A 22,089-nucleotide genomic window follows, 5' to 3' on the forward strand; every position below is an offset into this window, starting at 1 on the left:
GCCCGTCTCGGCCTCCCAAAGTGCTGGGATTACAGACTTGAGCCACCGCGCCCGGCCAGAACTTCTCTAACATCTCAGTAAGAAGCCTTGTATTTATTATCAATCAGTTTCAATCACACCCCCACCTTTTCCCCTGTATCCATCTGTATGGATTTGCCTACTGTGGACATTTCTTATAAACGGAATCATAAAATATGTGGTCTTTCCTATTTTCTTTCACTTAGTATAATGATTTCCAGGTTTATGTACATTGTATCATGTATCATATTATTCCTTTTTATTGCCAAATACTAATCCATTATATGGAAAATAGCATCTTTTATGTATCCATCATCAGTTGAGGGACATATGCTTGTTTCCTACTTTGTTGTCTATTAGGAATAATGCTGCCATGGACATTTGTGTACAAGTTTTTCTGTGAACATATATTTTCATTTCTCTCCTGTGTATAACTAGGAGTAGAATTGTTGAGTCATATGGTAATTCTGTGTTTAACTTTTTAAGGAACTGCCAAACTGTTTTCCATAGCGGCTGTACCATAGCAATTTATGTTGTACTCATAGCAATTTATGAGGTTTCCAGTTTCTTTGTAACTTTTTAATAATAATGATAATAGATAATATTTGACAGCTTATTATAAACTCAGTGCTATGCTTGTTTTGTTTTTTTTTTTTACATGCATCACCATTTAATTCTCACCACAATCTGGACCATAGAATGGTAAATTACTCCCAAGGTCACATAGACACCAGATGGTAAAGCAAGGATTGAACACGGGTTTCTCTGATAGCAGAGCATGAATGCTTAATGCTTTATATATTGCAAAGGATTTTCTTTTTCTTTTTTTTCTTTTTGAGACGGAGTCTTGCTTTTTCACCAAGCTGGAGTGAGTGCAGTGGCTCAATCTCAGCTCTCTACAACCACTGCCTCCCAGATTTAAGCGATTCTCCTGCCTCAGACTCCTGAGTAGTTGGGATTACAGGCACACGCCACCACACCCAGCTAATTTTTGTATTTTTAGTAGAGAGACGGGGTTTCACCGTGTTGGCTAGGATGGTCAGGCGTGAGCCACTGCACCCTGCCTTAGCATCTTCATATAACTTTTACAAAGTTATATGAAGCATTTAACTTTGTAAAATGTTCCTTAGAGAATACCATTTACTCTATGCTAATGTATGAGCAACCAGGATTTATTCTCATAACTGAATTGCAGGTGGTAGTGCAGAAAGGACATTGGATTTGTATTGGGGAAAACATTTACCTGAACAATGCTGATTACTAGGTGTATAAGTTTTTTCATGAAGGTATAGTCTCTGCATAGTGTCTTTCAAATAGTTGGAACCCAGCAAATATTCGTTAAATATTAATAATAAATTACCAAAGCAACAGGAGAGTAATTTTAGAGAAGTTTTTTCTCCTCTATGGCTGGCATTCCTTTGGAAATTGGTATGAACTTGGGTCAAATTATTTATACTTGTGGATGTAGAAATGTTAGGTTGCATTTTCTCTAGTTTTCTACTGAACTGCTATGTGACTTCAGATGGTCCAATGAATGTTTTGTAATACTAAAATGCCTAAATATTTTTCCCATAGAGACGCATTCGCTAAATACCTTAATATCTGAGAAACCTCCTGTGGCAAGAGTGCTCTTGAATTTTTTTTCAAGTGTGCAAGATTTGTATTAGTTATAAAATATCAATTATATACTGTTCCAGCTGAGTGTGGTGGCTCATGCCTGTAATCCCAGCGCTTTGGGAGGCCAAGCCAGGCAGATCACCAGAGATCGGGAGTTCAAGACCAGCCTGGCCAACATGGTGAAACCCTGTCTCTACTAAAAATACAGAAATTAGCTGGGCGTGGTGGCGGGTGCCTGTAATCCCAGCTACTCAGGAGAGTGAGGCAGGAGAATCGCTTGAACCCAGGAGGCGGAGGTTGCAGTGAGCTGAGATCACACCACTGCACTCCAGCCTAGGTGACAAAGTGAGACTCCATCTCAAAAAAATAGAAAAGGTACCGTTCCTTCATAGTCACAGAACTTGCTTAGTAAAGAATGCCTGTAAGTATAATGTCAGTGTGTTTTGAAAGAAGTTACATAAAAATAGCATTTTAAAGTTGTTTATCATTGCTTTCACTAAGCAGATAAATATGGAAGTGAAAAAAAATCTTTTCTTAAAATTTCATAACTATAAAAAGTTTTAGGAATTCATTGTAAAGTATTACTATATTAATGACATGCTTTTCTTGATTTTCGACTGTGCTGAATATGATGGAAGAATGCAATATAAAAGATTTATTGAGTTTTTATTGTGGTATTTTTATTTGTATTTTGTTTATGTATTTATTTTAGAGATAGGGTTTCACTCTTGTCACCCAAAGTGGAGTGCAGTGGTATAATCATAGCTCACTATAATCTCTAATTGCTGGGCTCAAGTGATTCTCCTGCCCCAGGCACTTGAGTAGCTAGGACCACAGGCAAGTGCCACAATGCCAAGCTAATATTTTTTATTTTTTGTAGAGATGGCATCTCGCCATGTTTGCCCAGTCTGGTCTCAAACTCCTGGGCTCAAGTGATCCTCCTGCCTTGGCCTCCCAAAGTGTTGGGATTACAGATGTGAGCCACTGCACCTGGTTGGTGGTATTTTTAAAATATCTTTTGACTGTTGCCTATAGTATAAAATACTTTTTTGTTGAACTATGACAACTTGCAAAATACAATGGATACACTATTTCATATCTTATAGAAAAATTAACTGAAAATGGATCAACAACCTAAATATAAGGGCTAAATCTATGAAACTCTTAGAAAAAAATAAAGGGAAATCTTCATGACCTTGGATCTGGCAATGGATTCTTATATAGAAAACCAGAAGACTGAGCAACAACATAAAAAATAGATTAGTTAGACTTTGTCAAATTTTAAAACATTTGTACATCAAAGGACATTATGAAGAAAGTGAAAAGACAGCCTACAGAATGGAAGAAATTATATTGCAAATTGCACATATTGCAAATCATATAACTGATAAGCATTTAATATTTGAAATACATATAAGGAGCTCCTAAAACTCAACAACATAAAGACAACCCAATTGGCAAAATTTAGAATAGACATTTCTTCAAAGAAGATACACAAAGATCAAAAAGCACATGAGAAGAAGTTCATCATCATTTGTCCTTGGGGAAATGTGATTCAAAACTGTAAGATACCACTTTACACCTAAGAGGATGGCTATTTTTTTTTTTTTAAATAAGTGTGGTGATTTTGTGGAGAAATTAGAACTCTCCTAAATTCCTTGTGAGAATGTAATATGGTACAGCTGCTATGGAAAGGAGTTTGGCAGTTCCTCATAAAGCTCATCAGAATTGCCATATGACCTAGCAATTCCACTCCTACATATATAATTACTCCAAAGCAGGGACTCAAACAGATCTTTGTATGCCAATGTTTATTGCAGCATTATTCACTGTAGCCAGAAGGTAGAAACAACCTGTGTTCCTCAACAGATGGATGGATGTTGCATTGAAAAGAAATCTTATGTATAATATAAAAGAAAGATGAATTGGACTTTTTTCAGAAATCTTGTGGTTTTGCTGGACATCCACTTAAAAATGGAATCTGTGAAACTTCTTTTGTGAGTGGTAAAACGATGTAAACTTGTTACTGCTTTTAAGATATTTGCACAGTCTGAATCTATCTTCTTCTTTTTTTTTTTTTTTTTAAATACTGGATCTCCCTCTGTTGCCCAGTCTAAAATGCAGTGGCACAATCACAGCTTACTGCTGCCTTGATCCCCTGGGCTCAGTGATCATTCCACTTACTTCAGCCTCCCCAGTAGCTGGAACTACAGACTCACGCTACCACACCTGGCTAATTTTTAAATTTTTTTTATTTTAGAGACAGTGTCTCACTATGTTGCCCAGGCTGATCTTGAACTCCTGAACTCAAGTGATCTCCTAGCCTCCCAGAGTGCTGGGATTACAAGCATGAGTCACCACACTCAGCCTGAATCTGACTTCTCGTGAATATCCTCTGCCACAGTGTAGCTCAAGCTTTGTTACCTTTCCTTTGAATTATTACAACAGGCTTTAGTTGTTCTCTTGACATCAGAATCTGTGTTCCTATCTGTCCTGCAGTGCCAACAGGACTATTTTCTTTTTTTTTTCTGAGACGGACTTTCGCTCTGTTACTAGGTTGGAGTGCAGTGGCACAGTCTTGGCTCACTGCAACCTTCACTTCCCGGGTTCAAGTGATTCTCCTGCCTCAGCCTCCCAAGTAGCTGGGATTACAGGCATGCACCACCTCGCCCAGCCAATTTTTGTATTTTTAGTAGAGATGGGGTTTCACCATGTTGGCCAGGATGGTCTCGATATCCTAACCTCGTGATCCACCTGCCTTGGCCTCCCAAAGTGCTGGGATTACAGGTGTGAGCCACCGCGCTTGGCCCCGGGACTGTTTCCTATTAGTACCTCCAGAGCCTCGTTGGGTCTCCATATTTACTAGGCATGACCCACGTTCATAGACCTGCTCACTGTCTTCCTTCATGGTCTTGTCTCTGTCCATTGCCAATCCCAAAAACGTTTATGCCAGGGCTCTATGCTAGCCTTTATGCTAGGGCTCTAGCATAAGGAACTGTATTCAACTCCACCTTGACAGAACATGCCATAATCATTCACATCTCCCCTTAAAAAAAAACACAGTTTTTTTCTTTCTGAAATGAGCTGTACCTCCTTATCCATTTAAACCTCAATCATCCTTGTGGTCCTAGCACAGATGTTACCACCTGAAGAAAAGTTTCCTTGGTCTCCCTTCATCCCTTGGCTTGAGTTAGTGTTTCCTCTCTGTTTTCATAGTACTTTATACCTATGTCAGTTACTGACTTTGTAGATAACTCACTGACTACTTCTCCCCGGATAATTGTTTGTTTACGAATTGTCTCTTCCTCTCTGGATTCTGAAATTCTTGGAGCAGAGACTTTTAATCCATCTTTGCCCTTCCAGTATTTAAAACGGGGTATGTCTCGTAGCACTGTTCCATAAATGCTTGAGTCCTCCAGAATGATTATTGCAATTCCTGTTTCTCTCATTCTTTGAGTAAAGTACATATCCACTTTGCCCTACTTTCCTCCTGAGGTTAACATTACTTTCAATCTAAAGGTTATTAGAGAATTTTATCATGTTACTATTTTCTTTTCAGTGTAGCATTTTCACTGCTTGATATTTTCTTACTAGTTTACCCATTTTAGTGCCTCCATGATGACAAATTGTCTTCTTCACCATGGTATCCAAGCATTTGACTAGTTCCGGCCATATAGTCTACACATAGTAAATGTTTGTGGAATTACTGAAAAGGTCGTTACGAGAATTTACTGAGTTAATATTTTAAAGTATTTAGGATAGTATTTGGCACATAGTAAATATGCAAAAAATGTTATTATTCTAGTAAAAATTGAAAAGTTTCTTTTTGTTTTGTTTTGTTTTGAGACAAGAGTTTTGCTCTTGTTGTCCAAGCTGGAGTGCGGTGGTGTGATCTCAGCTCACTGCAACCTCTGCTTCCTGGATTCAAGCGACTCTCCTGCCTCAGCCTCCCTAGTAGCTGGGGATTACAGGCATGTGCCACCACGCCCGGCTAATTTTGTATTTTTAGCAGAGACAGGGTTTCTCTGTGTAGGTCAGGCTGGTCTCAAACCCCCAACCTCAGGTGATCTGCCCACTTCGCACTCCCAAAGTGCTGGGATTACAGGCGTGAACCATCACGCCTGGCCTGAAAAGTTTCTTCAGGATGTGTTGTGTTACCTAAAGAAATTATTGCTAGTTAAGATAATTTTTTTAAATTAAGATAAAAATAGTACCTTTGTGTGTCTTTCGAATACTCATCATGTTTGTTTTGTACTTGCTCTTTGTCTCAAACTTTGTCAAGGGATATGAATATGAGTAAGATGCAGCTCTTCACTTCTCAGAGCTCAGCTATTAAATTCTTCTTCATACCTGTAATCCCAGCACTTTGGGAGGCCAAGGCAGGCAGATCACGAGGTCAGGAGTTTGAGACCAGCCTGGCCAGTATGGTGAAACCCTGTCTCTACTAAACATACAAAAATTAGCCAGGTGTGGTGGCGTGTACCTGTAGTCCCAGCTACTCGGGAGGCTGAGGCAGAAGAATTGCTTGAACCCAGGGGGCAGAGGTTGCAGTGAGCTGAGATCACACCATGGCACTCCAGCCTGGGCAACAGAGCAAGACTCCATCTCAAAAAAAAAAAAATCTTGATTCAGATTTGAAAGGTTTGAGTAAAGACAGTGTGACCCAGTCAGAAGATCTCTGAATGACTTTCAGCAACACACTTTTTAGATGTCTGATACATACCGTCATCTTTATGTACAAACAAATCTCGCGTTAACTTCCTTCTCCCAGTTTTAATACCTTAGTTAAAAGCATTTTTCCTGTTTGTTCAAGCCAGGGAACCTTGATAAATCCAGGGGTTACCCTTGATTTTTCTTTCCACTTACCCTCCACATCTGTTCCATCAGCTGTCCTGATAATTCTACCTCCAAATCACAGCTTACTTCTCTCTGATCGCCACTACCCTCATAATGCATGCCACCATTGGCCTTCAGGTTGGTTTCTTAGTTTCCCCTTCTTGCCCCTCTGCAATCCATTTTCTACACAGCAGCCATGATTTCAAATGAAGCATAATTCAGATCATACTATTTTCCCCTTATTTAAAATCCTTTAGTGGTACCCCATCATATTTGAAATAGAATCTTAATTCCTTACCCTGACCTACATAATTTGGCCTTTGGTTATCTATTTTGCCCTGTCTTTTGCCACTTGCCTCCTTAGTCTAGTTAATTTACACTGGTCTTTTTTCTTTTTTGAGACAGGGTCTCACTGTCTCACCCTGTCTGGAGTGCAGTGGCAAGATCTTGGGTCACTGCAACCTTGACTTCCTGGGCTCAAGCAGGCCTCCCTAGTAGCTAGGATTATAGGTGTGTACTGCCATACCAGGCTGGGACTACACACATGAGCCACCATGCCTGCTGATTTTGTTAGTTTTAGTTTTTGTTTTTATGGGTTTTTTTTTTTTTTTTGGCACAGAGTCTCACTGTCGCCTAGACTGGAATGCTGTGGTGTGATCTCAGCTCATTGCAGCCACCATCTCCCTGGCTTCTGCCTCAGCCCCGCCCCGTCACCCCAACCCCACAACCTTAATTGGGACTACAGGCATGCACCACCATGCCTGGCTAATTCTTTTTCATTTTTTGTAGAGACAGGGTTTTGCCATGTTGCCCAGGCTGGTCTCAAACTCCTGGACTCAAGCGATCCTCCTGCCTTGGTCTCTCAGTGTGCTGGGATTACAGAACTGAATCACCACACACCAAGCCCTAATTTTTAAAAGTTTTAGTAGACACAGAGTCTCCCTACATTACCCAGGCTGGTCTCAAACTCCTGAGTTCAAGTGATGCTCCTACCTCGGCCTCCCCCAAAGTGCTGGGATTACAGGCATGAGTCACCTACTCCAGTCTCAAATGTCAACTTTTTTGTTTTTTTTTGAGACGGAGTCTCGCTCTGTCGCCCAGGCTGGAGCGCAGTGGCTGGATCTCAGCTCACTGCAAGCTCCGCCTACCTAGTAGCTAGGATTATAGGTGCATGCCACCATGCCCGGCTAATTTTTGTATTTTCAGTAGAGCCAGAGTTTTGCCATGTTGGCCAGGCTGTCTCAAACTTCTGACCTCAAATGATCCACTCGCCTCGGCCTCCCAAAGTGCTGGGATTACAGGCTTGAGCCACCGCGCCCGGCCAAATGTCAACTTTTTAATGAGGTCTTCAGTAAGTGCCCAAAGTAGTACTCCTACTTTCTGTATCACATTACTTTTTTTTATTTTCAGCATATCATTTTTAGTGCTTGATATTTTCTTACTAGTTTTCCTGTTTGGCTGCCTCATAGGATATAACCTCCATCATGATAGTGGAACCACCGAATGCCCGTTGTCCACGCAGAGCAGGGGAATTGCAGTAGTGGAAGAGTTTTACCAAGATAGAACCAGCTAAAGGGAAGACCAGAGTCATAATTATTATTCAAATTAGTGTCCTCTAGCATTTGGGGGCTAGGGTTTTTCAAACACAGTTTAGGGGAAGGGGCGGGGTGGCTAGGCAATGGTTGCTTACTGCTTATTGGTTGGAGGTGCAAGAGAAATGGTCTTCCTGCATACTTGGTCGTTGCTGGGTGGGGCCACAGGTTGGCAGGTCCAGGTGGAGCCACTGATCATTAGACATGCAACAAACCTGGAAAGACCTCTCAAAAGGCCAATCTTAGGTTGTACAATAGTGATGTTATCTGCAGGAATAATTGGAGAAGTTGCATGTCTTTTTTACCTTCTGAATAATGGCTGGCAGCCCTTTACCTGTACCGGGGGAGTCCAGTCTTTTGGCTTCTCTGGGCCACATTGGAAGAAGAGGAGTTACCTTGGGGCACACGTAAAATACACTAACATGAATGATAGCTGATATGCTTTAAAAAAACACAAAAACTCTCATGTTTTAAAAAAGTTTACAAATTTGTATTGGGCCGCATTTAAAACCATCCTGGTGTGGGCCACGCGTTGGACAAGTTTGCACACCTTAGTTAGTTCAGGCTCCTCTGTCCTCCTAGCCTAGTGGTGTCTCATTAGCTTTACAAAGGCAGTTGAGTTTTGGGGAAGGGCCTTTGTCATTTAAATTGTAAACTAAATGTCTCCCAAAATTTAAGCCCAGGAATAATTAAGGGCAGATTAAAGGTAAGATGGGAGTTGGCTAGATCAGATCTCCCCCATTGCCATAATGTTCTCACTAGTATAATTTTTGCAAAGGCGATTTTGTTACCAGAAAGAGGTCCCAATCCAGACCCCAAGAGAGAGTGTTCTTGGAGTTCATACAAGAAAGAATTCGAGGCAAATCCATAAGGTAAAATGAAAGCAAGTTTATTAAGAAAGTAAAGGAATAAAAGAATGGCTGCTCCATAGGCAGAGCAACCCTGAGGGCTGTTGCTTGCCCGTTTTTATGGTTATTTCTTGATTATATGCTAAACAAAGGATGGATTATTCATGCCTCCCATTTTTAGACCATATAGGGTAACTTTCTGGTGTTGCCATCTCTTTTGTAGACTGTTTTGGTCCAGGGGGAGTGTAGCAGTAAGGACAAATAGGTCATTCTCATGGCCATCTTGTGATTTTGGGGGTTTTGGAGAGGCTTCTTGACTGTTTTATCAGCAAAGTCTTTATGATCTTTATCGTGTGCCGACCTTCTGTCTCGTCCTGTGACTTAGAATGCTTTAACCTCCTGGGAATGCAGCCCAGTAGGTCTCAGTCTTATTTTACTCAGCTCCTATTCAACATGAAGCTGCTCTGGTTCAGATGCCTCTGACAGTTTGCGACCTTATCTGGGGTGACATCCAAGGTTTATTGTTTCACAGCCAGGGACATCAAGGACTCAGATACACAGAGAGTGAGGTTAAGAGTGGAAGTTTAATAGGCAAAAGAGAGAATAGCTCTCAGCCACAGAGAGGGGTCCCAGAAAAATGGGTTGCCAATCTACCGTGACATGCAGGAGGTTTTATAGGTGAAATGGTGGGGAGGTGGTGTCTGATCTACATAGGGCATGAAAAAACAGTTAAGAACAGGTGTGCCATTCGCATAGGAGCGAATCTCTGGCATCCCCCACCTTAGTCTTTTATTATGCAGGCGAGTTTTCAGCCTGAGCTGTGCCATGTTCCCCATTTCTTTCTTACTGTGCACGTGCTAATGAAAAAGGGAAGATGGAGTTTCCATGGTGGACATGCCTGGCCCCCAGGTAGCCCTTTTCTATTGGCACAGCTGCCAGCATTCCCCCGTGCAAGCTTTCAGCCTCCATATTTATGTTTGCAGCTCGATCTTTTCAGGCTGTTCTTTGTTAGAAAAATAAATAACTTCTTGGGCTGCTATTTGTTACAAGGGAAGTTCTGCTGAGGACTCTTTTGCCCTCACTATCTGCCTAAATAATTTCTTTCTATCTCCTGTATCAGTTTCAATGGGTTGTCTTTTTCACCACGGTATCTGAGCTCCTAGACTAGTTACTGCCATTTAGTCTGCACAGAGTAATATTTGTGGAATCACTGGTTAAGTAAATCTCTATCAACTTTATGTTTCTCAATTGTAAAATAAGGATTTGGATCTAAATGATCTCCAAGGATTCCCCTTGTCAAAGATAAAGCCTGACACTAGTTAAAGCTGATAAAGACAGATTTTACTTAGTAACTATCGCAGTACAGGAAGGAGCTGTGTTGTGTTCGAATTTGTGCAGAGGTGACTGGGTGTTTATAAGGGAGAAAGAAGGAATAGGGAGAGGAGTGGGAGGAATGGGGGAGCTTTAGTCAAGTTATGGAAGTGAAAAATTTAAAAAGCAGCTAAGAGCGTTGTTGACTTTCTATGATTATGTCATTTTTGTCTTCTAACTAGCATTAATGGAAATTAGGCGTCTACCCTCTCACAGAGACTGGTAGACTAAGGCCCTGTCTGTTGGTTACATTTCAAAGGAAGGGCCTTCAGGTCCTTCAGAAAGATATTCTGAGTCTTAGGAGATACATATGCATCTCAAGGGGACAGAAGAAGGATTTACAATTTTAAATTTGTTTGTTTAATAAATGGGAAGGGAAGGTCTGGGACCTGTCTTCAGTCAGATGTTGGCTGGAATCAGAAGTAAATTCCTTTGAGAGCCTTGGGTTTTTCCAGACTGGAACTTAACGGGGGCTAGCTCCCCCCAGGGATGAGACCTTAGGCTCTTAGAATCTCTTTTTAAATTTCTTATGAGTTATCCAAAAGAATTATTGGTACTTTGATTGTTTATATAAATCCAAGATAAATCAGTTAATGATCCCACTGAGATAAAGTGTATATATTTGCTCTGTAGGCATGTGAAGTCACCTTTCCTATATATATTGAGCTGATATGGAACCTTTAATAAAGCTCCCACCCAACATTTTCCATCCTCATCCTCCGCTTTGTTTACCTGTATGTAGAGGTTAGGAGGAAAAGATGCAGGGGGTATTGGAATGGCAGTAGACTGGTGGCCAGGATGCCTCCCTGGCCACATATTTGACCTTCACCCTTGAAGGCACCAAACATTGATTCTGGTGTTATATCAGGAGAACGGTTGTCCCTCAAGCACCATGCAGGAGAATGCAATAGGACCTGACCTGTCAGCTAGATTTATAGAGAATCAAACAGAACAAGTATTATAGAATAATGATTTATGGTGATAATAGGTATGAATGTTATGTCAAATTGTTCGTGTTTTAGATATTAGAACATTCTCTCCCTCAAGAGAAATTGCATGTAAAACCAAATTATAATTATAAGGCTTCTTGGTCTGAATCAAGTTGGAGCATGGGGAATTAATATGAATTACCAATGTAATTAGGATCTGGTTGCTTCCAGGACCCAAGAATTCACCGTCATAGACAGTCTCTGATAGACACAACTAATTTCTGGCTGCCTAGGCAGATTATAGCTCATGAGCCACATCCTGCCTGGTACCTGTCTCAAAAAGCTAAGCATGGTTTTTACATATTTAGATAATTTGGAGAGAAACTCGAAGAATAATATTTGGTGACATGTAAAGATTAAATTCAAATTTCATTATCCATAAACAAAGTGTTACGGGAATACAGCCATGCTATTCATTTATGTATATTCTATGGCTGATTTTGCACCATGATAGTAGATTTGAATAGATTCAAGAGAGATCCTATGGCCCACAGTGCCTAAATTATTTCTTGTTTTGGCCCTGAGAAAAAGTTTGTTTATCCCGGGTGTAGATTAAATAGTTTTGCCTAAGAATTATTTAGATGTCTTTTTGAATAATCTTTTTATTTGTAAGTTTTATTTGCAGTGTTCATTTTGTGGTAATAGTAGGTTATGGCTGTTTTGTGCATAGCTAATTAGTGGATTTTTTTTTTTTTTTTTAACATCAAATGGCACAGCAGTATGTCTAAATTGCCCTTAAAGAAATGCAAAATGGGCCGGGCCTGTGGCTCACGCCTGTAATCCCAGCACTTTGGGAGGCCAAGCCAGGTGGATCACAAGGTCAGGAGTTCGAGACCATCCTGGCCGATATGGTGAAACCCCGTCTCTATAAAAAATACAAAAATTAGCCAGGCATGGTGGCGGGTGCCTGTAGTCCCAGCTGCTCAGGAGGATGAGGCAGGCGAATCGCTTGAACCTGGGAGGCGGAGGTTGCAGTGAGCCGAGATCGCACCACTGCACTCCAGTCTGGGCGACAGTGAGACTCCGTCTCAGAAATACAAAATGAGTAGTAAGTTTATCTTTGAAATCTGCAAAACAAATGTATTGTACCCTAATTGCTATAAATAAAGGTCAGTAAATTTAAGTTAAGCAGTGTGGGGGCAAAGGATTTTTATCATCTTTATATCCATTTCTCTTTTTTTATCCTCCCCTTTTACACATAGATGCTAATCAGTAGTTGTTGTTTTTGGAATTTGTGACACCATGAGCCATTGGCTGTGCTTCCGTATCTGGTTTGTTGGCCAAACTTTGGAGCTATGTCATTTTTTACCTCTCAGATACTAAGGATGAGCTTCCCATACTTGGCATTAGCCTCTGGGATAGTCAGCCGATGTTATCTTCTTCTAGGGGCCTGGTAGTCAACCAAGCACTCAATAAATGCTTCATTCAGGTCATAGCAGGACTCTGCATTGTTGATTGTCTCTCTTTTTTTTAAATTTGAGATATTCACTTACCAGAAAATTTACCCTTTAAAAATAAACAATTTAGTGTTTATTAGTGTATTTACAGGGACTGTACAACCATCATAATTATCTTAATTTGAGAACACTTTTATTACTCTGAAAAGAAACTGCCTACCCATCAGCAGTCACTTCCCATTCCTTCCTTCCCCTATCCACTGGGAGCTGCTAATCTACTTTTACCTATATGGATTTGACTGTTTTAGACATTTCATATACATGGAATCATGCAATATGTGGCCTTTTGTGTCTGGTTTCTTTCACTTAAGATGTTTTCAAGCCTCATCCATGCTATAGTATATCATTACCTCATTTCTTTTTATGGCTATATAAAATTCCATTGTGTGATGTACCACAGTTTATCCGTTCACCTGTTAGTGGACATTTGGGTTGCTTCCACCTTTTGGCAGTTGTGAATAATACTGCTAGGAACACTTGTATACAAGTTTTTGTGTGGATGTATGTTTTCCTCTGTCTTGTGTAAATAGGATTATAATGGCTAAGTCATATGGTAACTAAATATTAACATCTTAGAAACTGCCAAGCTGTTTTCCCAGGCAACTGTACCATTTTACATTCTCACTAACACCCTGTGAGCATTCAAATTTTCTATATCCTCACCAACATTTATTATTATCTTTCTCATTGTGGTAAAGTGTCTATTCAGATTCTGACATTTTAGCTTTTGATGTAATCACTTTAGGGTCTTCCTCGTGTAATATTTCTATTTTTCCCTTTTTCTGTATATCTTTTTTTTTTCTCTCTTTCTATAAACATAACAGTGTCAGCCAGAGGAAGTAATATATTCTAGAGAATGGGAAACTTATGCTTCCTGTGAGTCTTTTAAGACTGTCCATTGTCCATCTGGGCAACATGGAGTAACCCTGTCTCTACAAAAAATACAAAAATCAGCCAGGCGTGGTGGCACATGACTGTAACCCCAGCTCCTCGGAAGGCTGAGGTAGGAGGATCACCTGAGCCTAGAGAGGTCAAGGTTGCAGTGATATGTGATTGTGCCACTGTAGTCTACCCTGGGTGACAGAGTGAGACCTATCTCAAAAAAAAAAAGATCTTCTATTATATTGTTCCTGGCCATACTGCTTGTTTTGTATTCTTTTTCTATATTAATACTAATCTATTATTTTATTACACAAATCGATGAAAAGAGATGACACTAGTGCAGGCTAGGAAAAGGGTAACCCACCTGAGAGAGCCAGCTTGTTTTTCTCCTGTCTACCTCATTCCCTGTACTCCAGGTTAATCTCTTGCCTTGTGTTGGTTCTTCTCCTTTGGCCCTCATTATGCTCTTTGCTCCTTGAATTGCAAGAAATATGTGAAATTGCTGGCATTTTGTATCATTTTATGCCTACTTAATGGCCTTTAAGATAATATTATTACTGTTCTGGTTTTATTGCTGAAAAAACTAACTCACAGAGGTCATAGAACCTGTTTGCATTTCATAGAACCCATTTGCATTTCACTGTGTGTTAACTTCCCTTACTGGCATCCTCCGACCTCTAGGTTAGGGGGATGCTGCTAAAATGAGAAAAAGTTTCTTGCACTGGCTTTGAAGTGCAGTGGTTATTCAGATCTTCTTTGGTCTGTTACAGTGGCTCTGGTTTGCCTGAAATGCTTGTGTAGAAAGAGAAGCCTAGACGTTTATCTTAAAGCCAAGTTACGTAAGTTTTCACATGCCAAGAATGGAATTTTAGCTTTACTCCTATATAGTAGAATAATGAGTTCGAGAGAGGCGTGATTAAAAGTATGCATACAATTTGGCATGTTTTTTGAACTAATTCTGTCCTAGGCATAAAGATGAATAAATTTTTGTCATCGTCCTAAAGGAACTTCCAGCCATTTGGAGAGATGGAATCAAATAATTACTCTCATGTGGGAAATGTGTCTAGAAAGTATGTATAAAGTTCTTGATAGCAGAGAAGAGAGCTACAGAGATCCCTTCTTACCCTAAATTCGGTTTTCAAACAATAGTAAATACTTTTCATCATTTTAAGTAGTATGCATTTTAGGGTGCAGTTGGATTGGACTGTTTGGTGTAAACCTCTTTTCTTTATAAACATGTATTAACAAGAACAGATAGAATAATTGTACAAGCCTACCAATATAAATAAAACAAAAATTGCCTTCATGTATTAAGATGTTAACTTTATCTGACAGATATGCCAAGAGTTTAACAGTACCTGGGCATGGGAGATGGAGAAGAAGGGCTATCTTGAAATGAGTGTTGAATGCAAACTAGCACTCTTAAAGGTAATAAATTTATTATTTGTTAGTTATTTTAATTTAAAATTTAATTTTTGACTTCTGGTTAAATTGGAAAATAAATTAAAAGTAGACATTTTTATTATTAGCAGAAAAGGAGTCTATTTTTTGGTGACAAACAATCTATTCTTTAAAGTGCTGTTTTTTTTTAATGCATACGTATATCTAGGTTTAATTATCTCTTCTTGTAGGGACAGTAATAACATGGGCAAGCAGTTGGTCCAAATTAGTTTTATTCATTGTTTTCAACCTTCATTACTATATACTATAAACTGTGGATAATTTTCTACTGATTTACTAAATTAGCAATTTGATACTATTTTCTGGATGACTGGGAGCATGTCATTTTGTACTTAATACAACCCTCACATAACCAAACCAACTTGATTTCAATGGGTCATCTCAAAGTAGGCTTTTTTACAAGTTTGAATTTTTCTTTCTTTTCCTGCCCACTTCCTATCGTTGGCCCTAATTAGTAGCAAAGTGGCCAGCATGGTAGTGGGGAAAAATATTCTTTGTGAAAACATTAATGAAGTTTTTGCTACTTCTAAAATTTATAGTATTTTGTAAGTAGGCTTCTTTATTCAAAAGACCTCAAGATTTTATGATGAACCTTAAAATATAATGTCAGTATACATATTATTATTTTGGAGATAGATAAGACTATAGAGTATGTGTTATTTTGCTGTTAGATGTTGATTGCTGTTGGTGCCTACACAGAAATCTTCAAGATCAAAAAGATACCTTAGAAAACCAAACGTCATAGTAAACTCAGATTTCAGAGTGTATAATCATGCAGGTTCATCTGTCTCTAGACCAGCTTGTGGTCCCAAGGGGGTAATTAGGGTGATTCCTTGCTAGTCAAAGTTATAGAAATTATACTCATAACTTTTATTAATCCCAATTTTTGAAATACCTTTTTGTGCATTCCTATAATGTTTGTAATACTTTAGTATCCATACTGACCTCTAGGTTAGGGGGATGCTGCTGAAATGTATGTAATACTTTAGTATTACATATATTGTATATTAGTGCATATATATATGTTAGTGTATTATGTAAATACATAAGAAAGTGGATATAATACACACATATAACTTTTCAGGATGTGTTACAAACTTTTTTAGTAGTAAGGATGCTTGATCAAAAATGTTTAGAGACCACTGGGATAGCTGACATAGGCAAAGGCATAAGGGCTGTAATAGGAAGTAACTTAATGTGTTGTCTGCCTGGGCAGCGATACCCAGGAAGAAATCTGACTTATATCCTAATCATATACAAAATATATAACCAAAAATTAGTTAGTTCTTCCAGTCTAGTATGTGAATATCTTTTTTTTAAGAGAATTCTCCAGAGCCAGCTATCAGTGAAAATCTACCTTCCTTGAAAACTGCATGTGTCTCACGCTTTCAAAAACAGATAGTCTTGGAAGAATAATGTTCACCTAAAACCTGGAAGAAAGATTATAGAAAGTTTTATACCATGTATCCTGAAAATAACCAGCATGTTAAAAAAAAAAAATCCAAAGGAAATTTTAAAACTCTTGAGAGAAATGAAAATGGAAACTCAACATGCCAGAACTTACAAAATGCAGCAAAAGCAAATCTAAGAGGGAAATTTATAGCAATCAATGGCCACATTAAAAAAGAAGAAATCTCAAGTAACAACCTGATTTTACACTGCAAGAAACTGGAAGAACAAACTAAACCCAAACTTAGTAGAAGGAAGAAAATAACCAAGATATGAGTAAAATTAAATGAAATAGAGACTAAAAAAATGGTAGAAAAGATAAACAAAACTTAAGAGTTGGTTTTTGAGAAGATAAACAAAACTGACAACCCTTAGCTAGGCTAAGAAAGAGAGAAGACTTAAATCAGAAATTAAAGTAGAGACGTTATAACTAATACCACAGAAATACAAAGGATCAAAGAAACAACTATGAACAATTGTTTGGATTATATAGAAAGAAATGGATAAATACTAGAAGCATGCATCTTACCAAGACTGAATTACAAAGAAATAGAAAATCTGAACAGACCAATAACAAGTAAGAAAATTGAACCAGCAGTCAAAAATGTCCCATCAGAGAAAAGCCCAGGGTATGATGGTTTCACAGCTGAATTCTACCAGACATTTAAAGAATAACTAATGCTAGTCCTTCTCAATGTCTTCTAAAAAACTGAAGAGGAGAAAATACTTCCAGACTAATTTTACAAGGCCAGCATTATACTGATCCCAAAGCTGGACACAAACACTATAAGAAAAGAAATATTCCCAATGAACATAGATGCAAAAATCCTTAACAAAATACTAGCAACCAAATTTAACAGCACATAAATGGGATCATTCACCATGATCAAGTGGGATTTATCCCGGAATGCAAGGATTGTTCGTCATATGCAAATCAATAAATGTGATACATGGCCAGGTACAGTGACTCACACCTGTAATCCCAGCACTTTGGAAAGCTGAGGCAGGAGAATCACTTGAGCCCAGGAGTTCAACACCAACCTGGGCAACACAGTGAGACCACTTCTCTGCAAAATATTTTAAAAAGCTGGCTAGCTGGGTGTGGTGGTGTGTACCTGTAGTCCTAGCTACTGGGGAGGTTGAGGCAGAGGATTCCTTAAGCTGTGATCATGCCACTGCACTTCAGCCTGGGTAACAGAGTGAGACTCTTTCTTTAAAAAATAAATAAATAAGCCAGGCAGGGGTGGCTCACGCCTGTAATCCCAGTACTTTGGGAGGCTGAGGCAGATGGATCACTAGAGGTCAGGAGTTCAGGACCAGCCTGGACAACATAGTGAAACCCCATCTCTACTAAAAGTACAAAAATCAGCTGGGCATGGTGGCGCATACCTGTAATTCCAACTATTAGGAAGGCTGAGGCAGGAGAATCGCTTGAGCTTGGGAGGCAGAGGTTGCAGTGAGCTGAGATCGCACCACTGCACTCTAGCCTGAGTGACAGAGAAGACTCTGTCTCAGAAAATTAATTAATTAATTAACTAAATAAAGTTGTGATGCTCCACATTAAGAGAATGAAGGACAAATATTATATGATCATATGAATATATGCAGAGAAAACATTTGAGAAAATTCAACTTTGCTTTCATGATAAAAACTCACAACAAATTAGGTATGAAAAGAATATGTATCAGTGCAATAAAGGCCATATAAGACAACCCCACAGCTTACATGGTACCCAGCTGTGAAAAACTGAAAGCTTTTCCTTTAACATCAGGAGCTAGACAAGGACACCCACTTGCCACTTACATTCGACATAGTACTGGAAGTCCTAGCCAGAACAATTAGGTACAAAAAGAAATAAGTCATCGGAATTGGAAAGGAAGAAGTTAAATTGTCACTGTTTGCAGATGACATGATTTTATGTATAAAAAAGCCTAAAGGCTCAACCAACAGACTATTAGAACTAATAAATGAATTCAGTAAAATTTCAAGATATAAAATCAATATGCAAAAATCAGAAGTGTTTCTACTCACAAATCACAGACTATCCAAAAAAGAAATTATAAAAACCAATTCATTACAATAGTATCAAAAAATAAAATATTTAGGAGTAAATTTGACCAAAGAGGTAAAAGATCTCTGTACTGAAAACTACAAAACATTAATGAAAGAAAATAAAAATGAGGCTGGGCGCAGTGGCTCATGCCTGTAATCCCAGCACTTTGGGAGGCTGAGGCGGGCAGATCACGAGGTCAGGAGATCAAGACCATCCTGGCTAACACCGTGAAACCTCGTCTCTACTAAAAATGCAAAAAAATTAGCTGGGTGTGGTGGCAGGCGCCCGTAGTCCCGGCTACTTGGGAGGCTGAGGCAGGAGAATGGCATGAACCCAGGAGGCAGAGCTTGCAGTGAGCTGAGATCACGCCACTGCACCCTAACCTGGGCAACAGAGCGAGACTCTGCCTCAAAAAAAAGACAAATGAAAAGATGTCCTGCGTTCATGGATTAGAAGAATTAATCTTGTTAAGATGTCCATACTGCCCAAAGTGACCTACAGATTCATTGCAATCCCTATCAAATTCCAGTGGCATTGTTCACAGAAATAAAACACAACCCTAAAATTCATATGGAACCACAGGAACCTGAATAACCAAAGCAGTCTTGAGCAAAAGAACAAAACTGGAGGTATCATGCTACCTGATCTCAGAATCTACTAAGTTGTAGTAATCAAACAACATGGTACTGGTAAAAAGCAGATACATTGACCTCTAGAATAGGACAGAAAGCCCAGAAACAAACTCCCGTGTTCATGGTCAGTCGCTTTTTGACAGTGGTGTCAAAATTACACACTGGGCAAAGGACAGTCTATTCAATAAATGGTGCTGGGAAAACTGGTCATCCACATGCAGGAGAATGAAATTAGACCCTTATCTTACACCATACACAAAAATTATCTTAGTGGATTAAAGACTTAAATATAAGACCCGAAAGTATAAAACTACTAGAAGAGTTCAATATTCAAACCATATAAAGAACTCAAACAACAGCAGGAAAACAATCTGATTTAAAAATGGGCAAAGGACTTCAATAGACATTTCTCAGAAAAAGACGTAGGAAATGGCCAACAGATATATGAATAAATGCTCAGTATCACTAATTATCAGGCAAATGCATTTTAGAACCACAATGGAATATCACTTCGTGCTTGTTAAGATGGCTATTATCAAAAAGACAAGACAAGAGATAACAAGTTTGGTAAAGATGTACAGAAAAGGGAACCTTTGAGGCCAGGCACAGTGGCTCATGCCTGTAATCCCAGCACTTCGAGAGGCTGGGGCAGGCAGATCATGAGGTTAAGAGATCAAGACCATCCTGACCAACATGATGAAACTCTGTCCCTACTAAAAATACAAAACTTAGCTGGGCATGGTGGCGCACCCCTGTAGTCCCAGCTACTCGGGAGGCTGAGGCAGGAGTATCGCTTGAACCCAGGAGGCAGAGGTTGCAGTGAGCTGAGATCGCGCCCCTGCACTCCAGCCTGGTGATAGAATGAGACTCTGTCTCAAGAAAGAAAAGGGAGCCCTTGTATGCTGATTGTGAGAATGTAAATTAGTTCGACCATTATGGAAAATTGCATGGGGGTTCCTCAAAAAATTTGAAATAGAACTACCATATAATTCAGCATCCTAATACTGGATATATATCCAAAGGAAGTAGAATTTGTTTCTTGAAGTGGTATCTGCACTCCCGTGTTCACTGCAGCATTAATCACAATAAGGTTGAACCTGGAGGACATTATGTTAAGTAAAATAAGCCAGGCACTGAAAGAAATACCCCATGATATTACTTAATGTGGAATCTAAGAGTCAGACTCATAGAATCAGAGTAGAGTGGTGATTACCAGGGATTAGGGAGGTGAGGGGTAGACTGGGGAGATACTGGCCCAAGCTACAAAAAGTCAGACAGGAGGAATTAGTTCAGGAGATCAGTTGTACAACATGGTGAGTGTAGCTAATAACAATATAAAGTATATTTGAAAATTGCTAAGGGGCTAGATTTTAAATGTTTTCACCACTAAAAATTCTAAATACATTAAGTAGTAGCTGTGTTTATTAGCTTGATTTAGCCATTCCACACTAGACACATATATCAGAATACCATGGTGTATACCATAAATATATGCAATTTTTATTTGTCATTTTAAATAAGGAAAATGGAGAAAAACTACATGAAACTTTTTTAATAGAAAATTTTTTGTTGAGACAGGGTCTTGCTCTGTTGCCCGAGCCAGAGTGCAGTGGTGAGATCATAGCTCACCTCATCCTCAACCTCCCAGAGTAGCTGGGACTGTAGGCGTGCACCACCATACCTGGCCAATGTTTGTATTTTTTGTAGAGACAGGGTTTCACCATGTTGCCCAGGCTAGTCTTTAACTCCTGGACTCAAGCGATCCTCCTGCCTTGGCCTCCCTAAGGGCTGGGATTACAGGTGTCAGCCACTGTGCCTGGCCTAAAACAGAAAATCTTACACCCTGAGATGATTTGGGAGTTTTTAGTGCAAACGGGCTCAGTCCTTTTGAAATAAAACTTGATTTGTGTGTCAGCGATTGTGTTAAACCTATAAATTGGTATGGTGTTAATATAAAATATTCCTTAAAATGTTGGCTATTCTAAACAGTATGTATGAAAGTGGGGAGAGGATAGTGAAAGAAGGAATGCAGCATGTGTGTTCTGTCCACTGCTTTCCCTGAATCAATTCTACGGTTGTATCATATTTATTGTGACAGAGAAATATTTTTGAAGTATTTTAAGCCGTGTTATGACTATTTTTCAGTACCTCTGCGAGTGTCAGTTTGATGACAATCTCAAATTCAAGAATATTATTAATGAGGAGGATGCCGATACTATGCGTCTCCAGCCAATTGGGCGAGACAAAGATGGCCTCATGTACTGGTACCAATTGGATCAAGATCACAATGTCAGAATGTACATAGAAGAACAAGATGATCAAGATGGCTCTTCATGGAAATGCATTGTCAGGTATCTAAACCTTACACTTATTTATGTGTTTTATACATTGATCTCATTTAAAAACTAGGATGTTATCTATGAGACAGAAGTGATTTTTTTGTTTGTGGGTTTTGGGAGTTTTCAAGGCCTCACCTAGTATCCAGCATAGTATCCATAGTGCGCACTTAGTTTTTTATTTGTCAAGTAAATGAAAATATTCAGCAGTTCAGTCCATATTATATACACATACCTTATACATCAGGAAGCCAGAATCTGAATAGTTATATGGACAGAAAAATACATTGTTAGACAAAAGCACAAGAAAAGCATTGTTGTTTGGTTCTTATTTAGCTATAAGTCTCTTTTTTTTTTTTTATTTTTATTTTTTTTTCTTTTTTTTGAGACGGAGTCTCGCTCTGTCGCCCAGGCTGGAGTGCAGTGGCCGGATCTCAGCTCACTGCAAGCTCCGCCTCCTGGGTTTATGCCATTCTCCTGCCTCAGCCTCCCGAGTAGCTGGGACTACAGGCGCCCGCCACCACGCCCGGCTAGTTTTTTGTATTTTT

General features: G+C 39.2%; 1 protein-coding gene across 1 annotated transcript in view; it reads left to right on the forward strand.

The window, feature by feature from the left end:
• Positions 1 to 22,089, forward strand: part of RSF1 (remodeling and spacing factor 1) — a 172,378-nt gene that overhangs the window by 69,277 nt on the left and 81,012 nt on the right. The window contains exons 3-4 of the mRNA XM_011938967.1: positions 14,946 to 15,038; positions 21,351 to 21,556. Of these exons, the coding sequence (XP_011794357.1) occupies positions 14,946 to 15,038; positions 21,351 to 21,556 (299 nt within the window). The remainder of the gene's footprint in view (positions 1 to 14,945; positions 15,039 to 21,350; positions 21,557 to 22,089) is intronic.

The sequence above is a fragment of the Colobus angolensis genome, unplaced genomic scaffold (assembly GCF_000951035.1).
Source record: "Colobus angolensis palliatus isolate OR3802 unplaced genomic scaffold, Cang.pa_1.0 Scaffold179, whole genome shotgun sequence".
NCBI classification, from domain to species: domain Eukaryota; kingdom Metazoa; phylum Chordata; class Mammalia; order Primates; family Cercopithecidae; genus Colobus; species Colobus angolensis.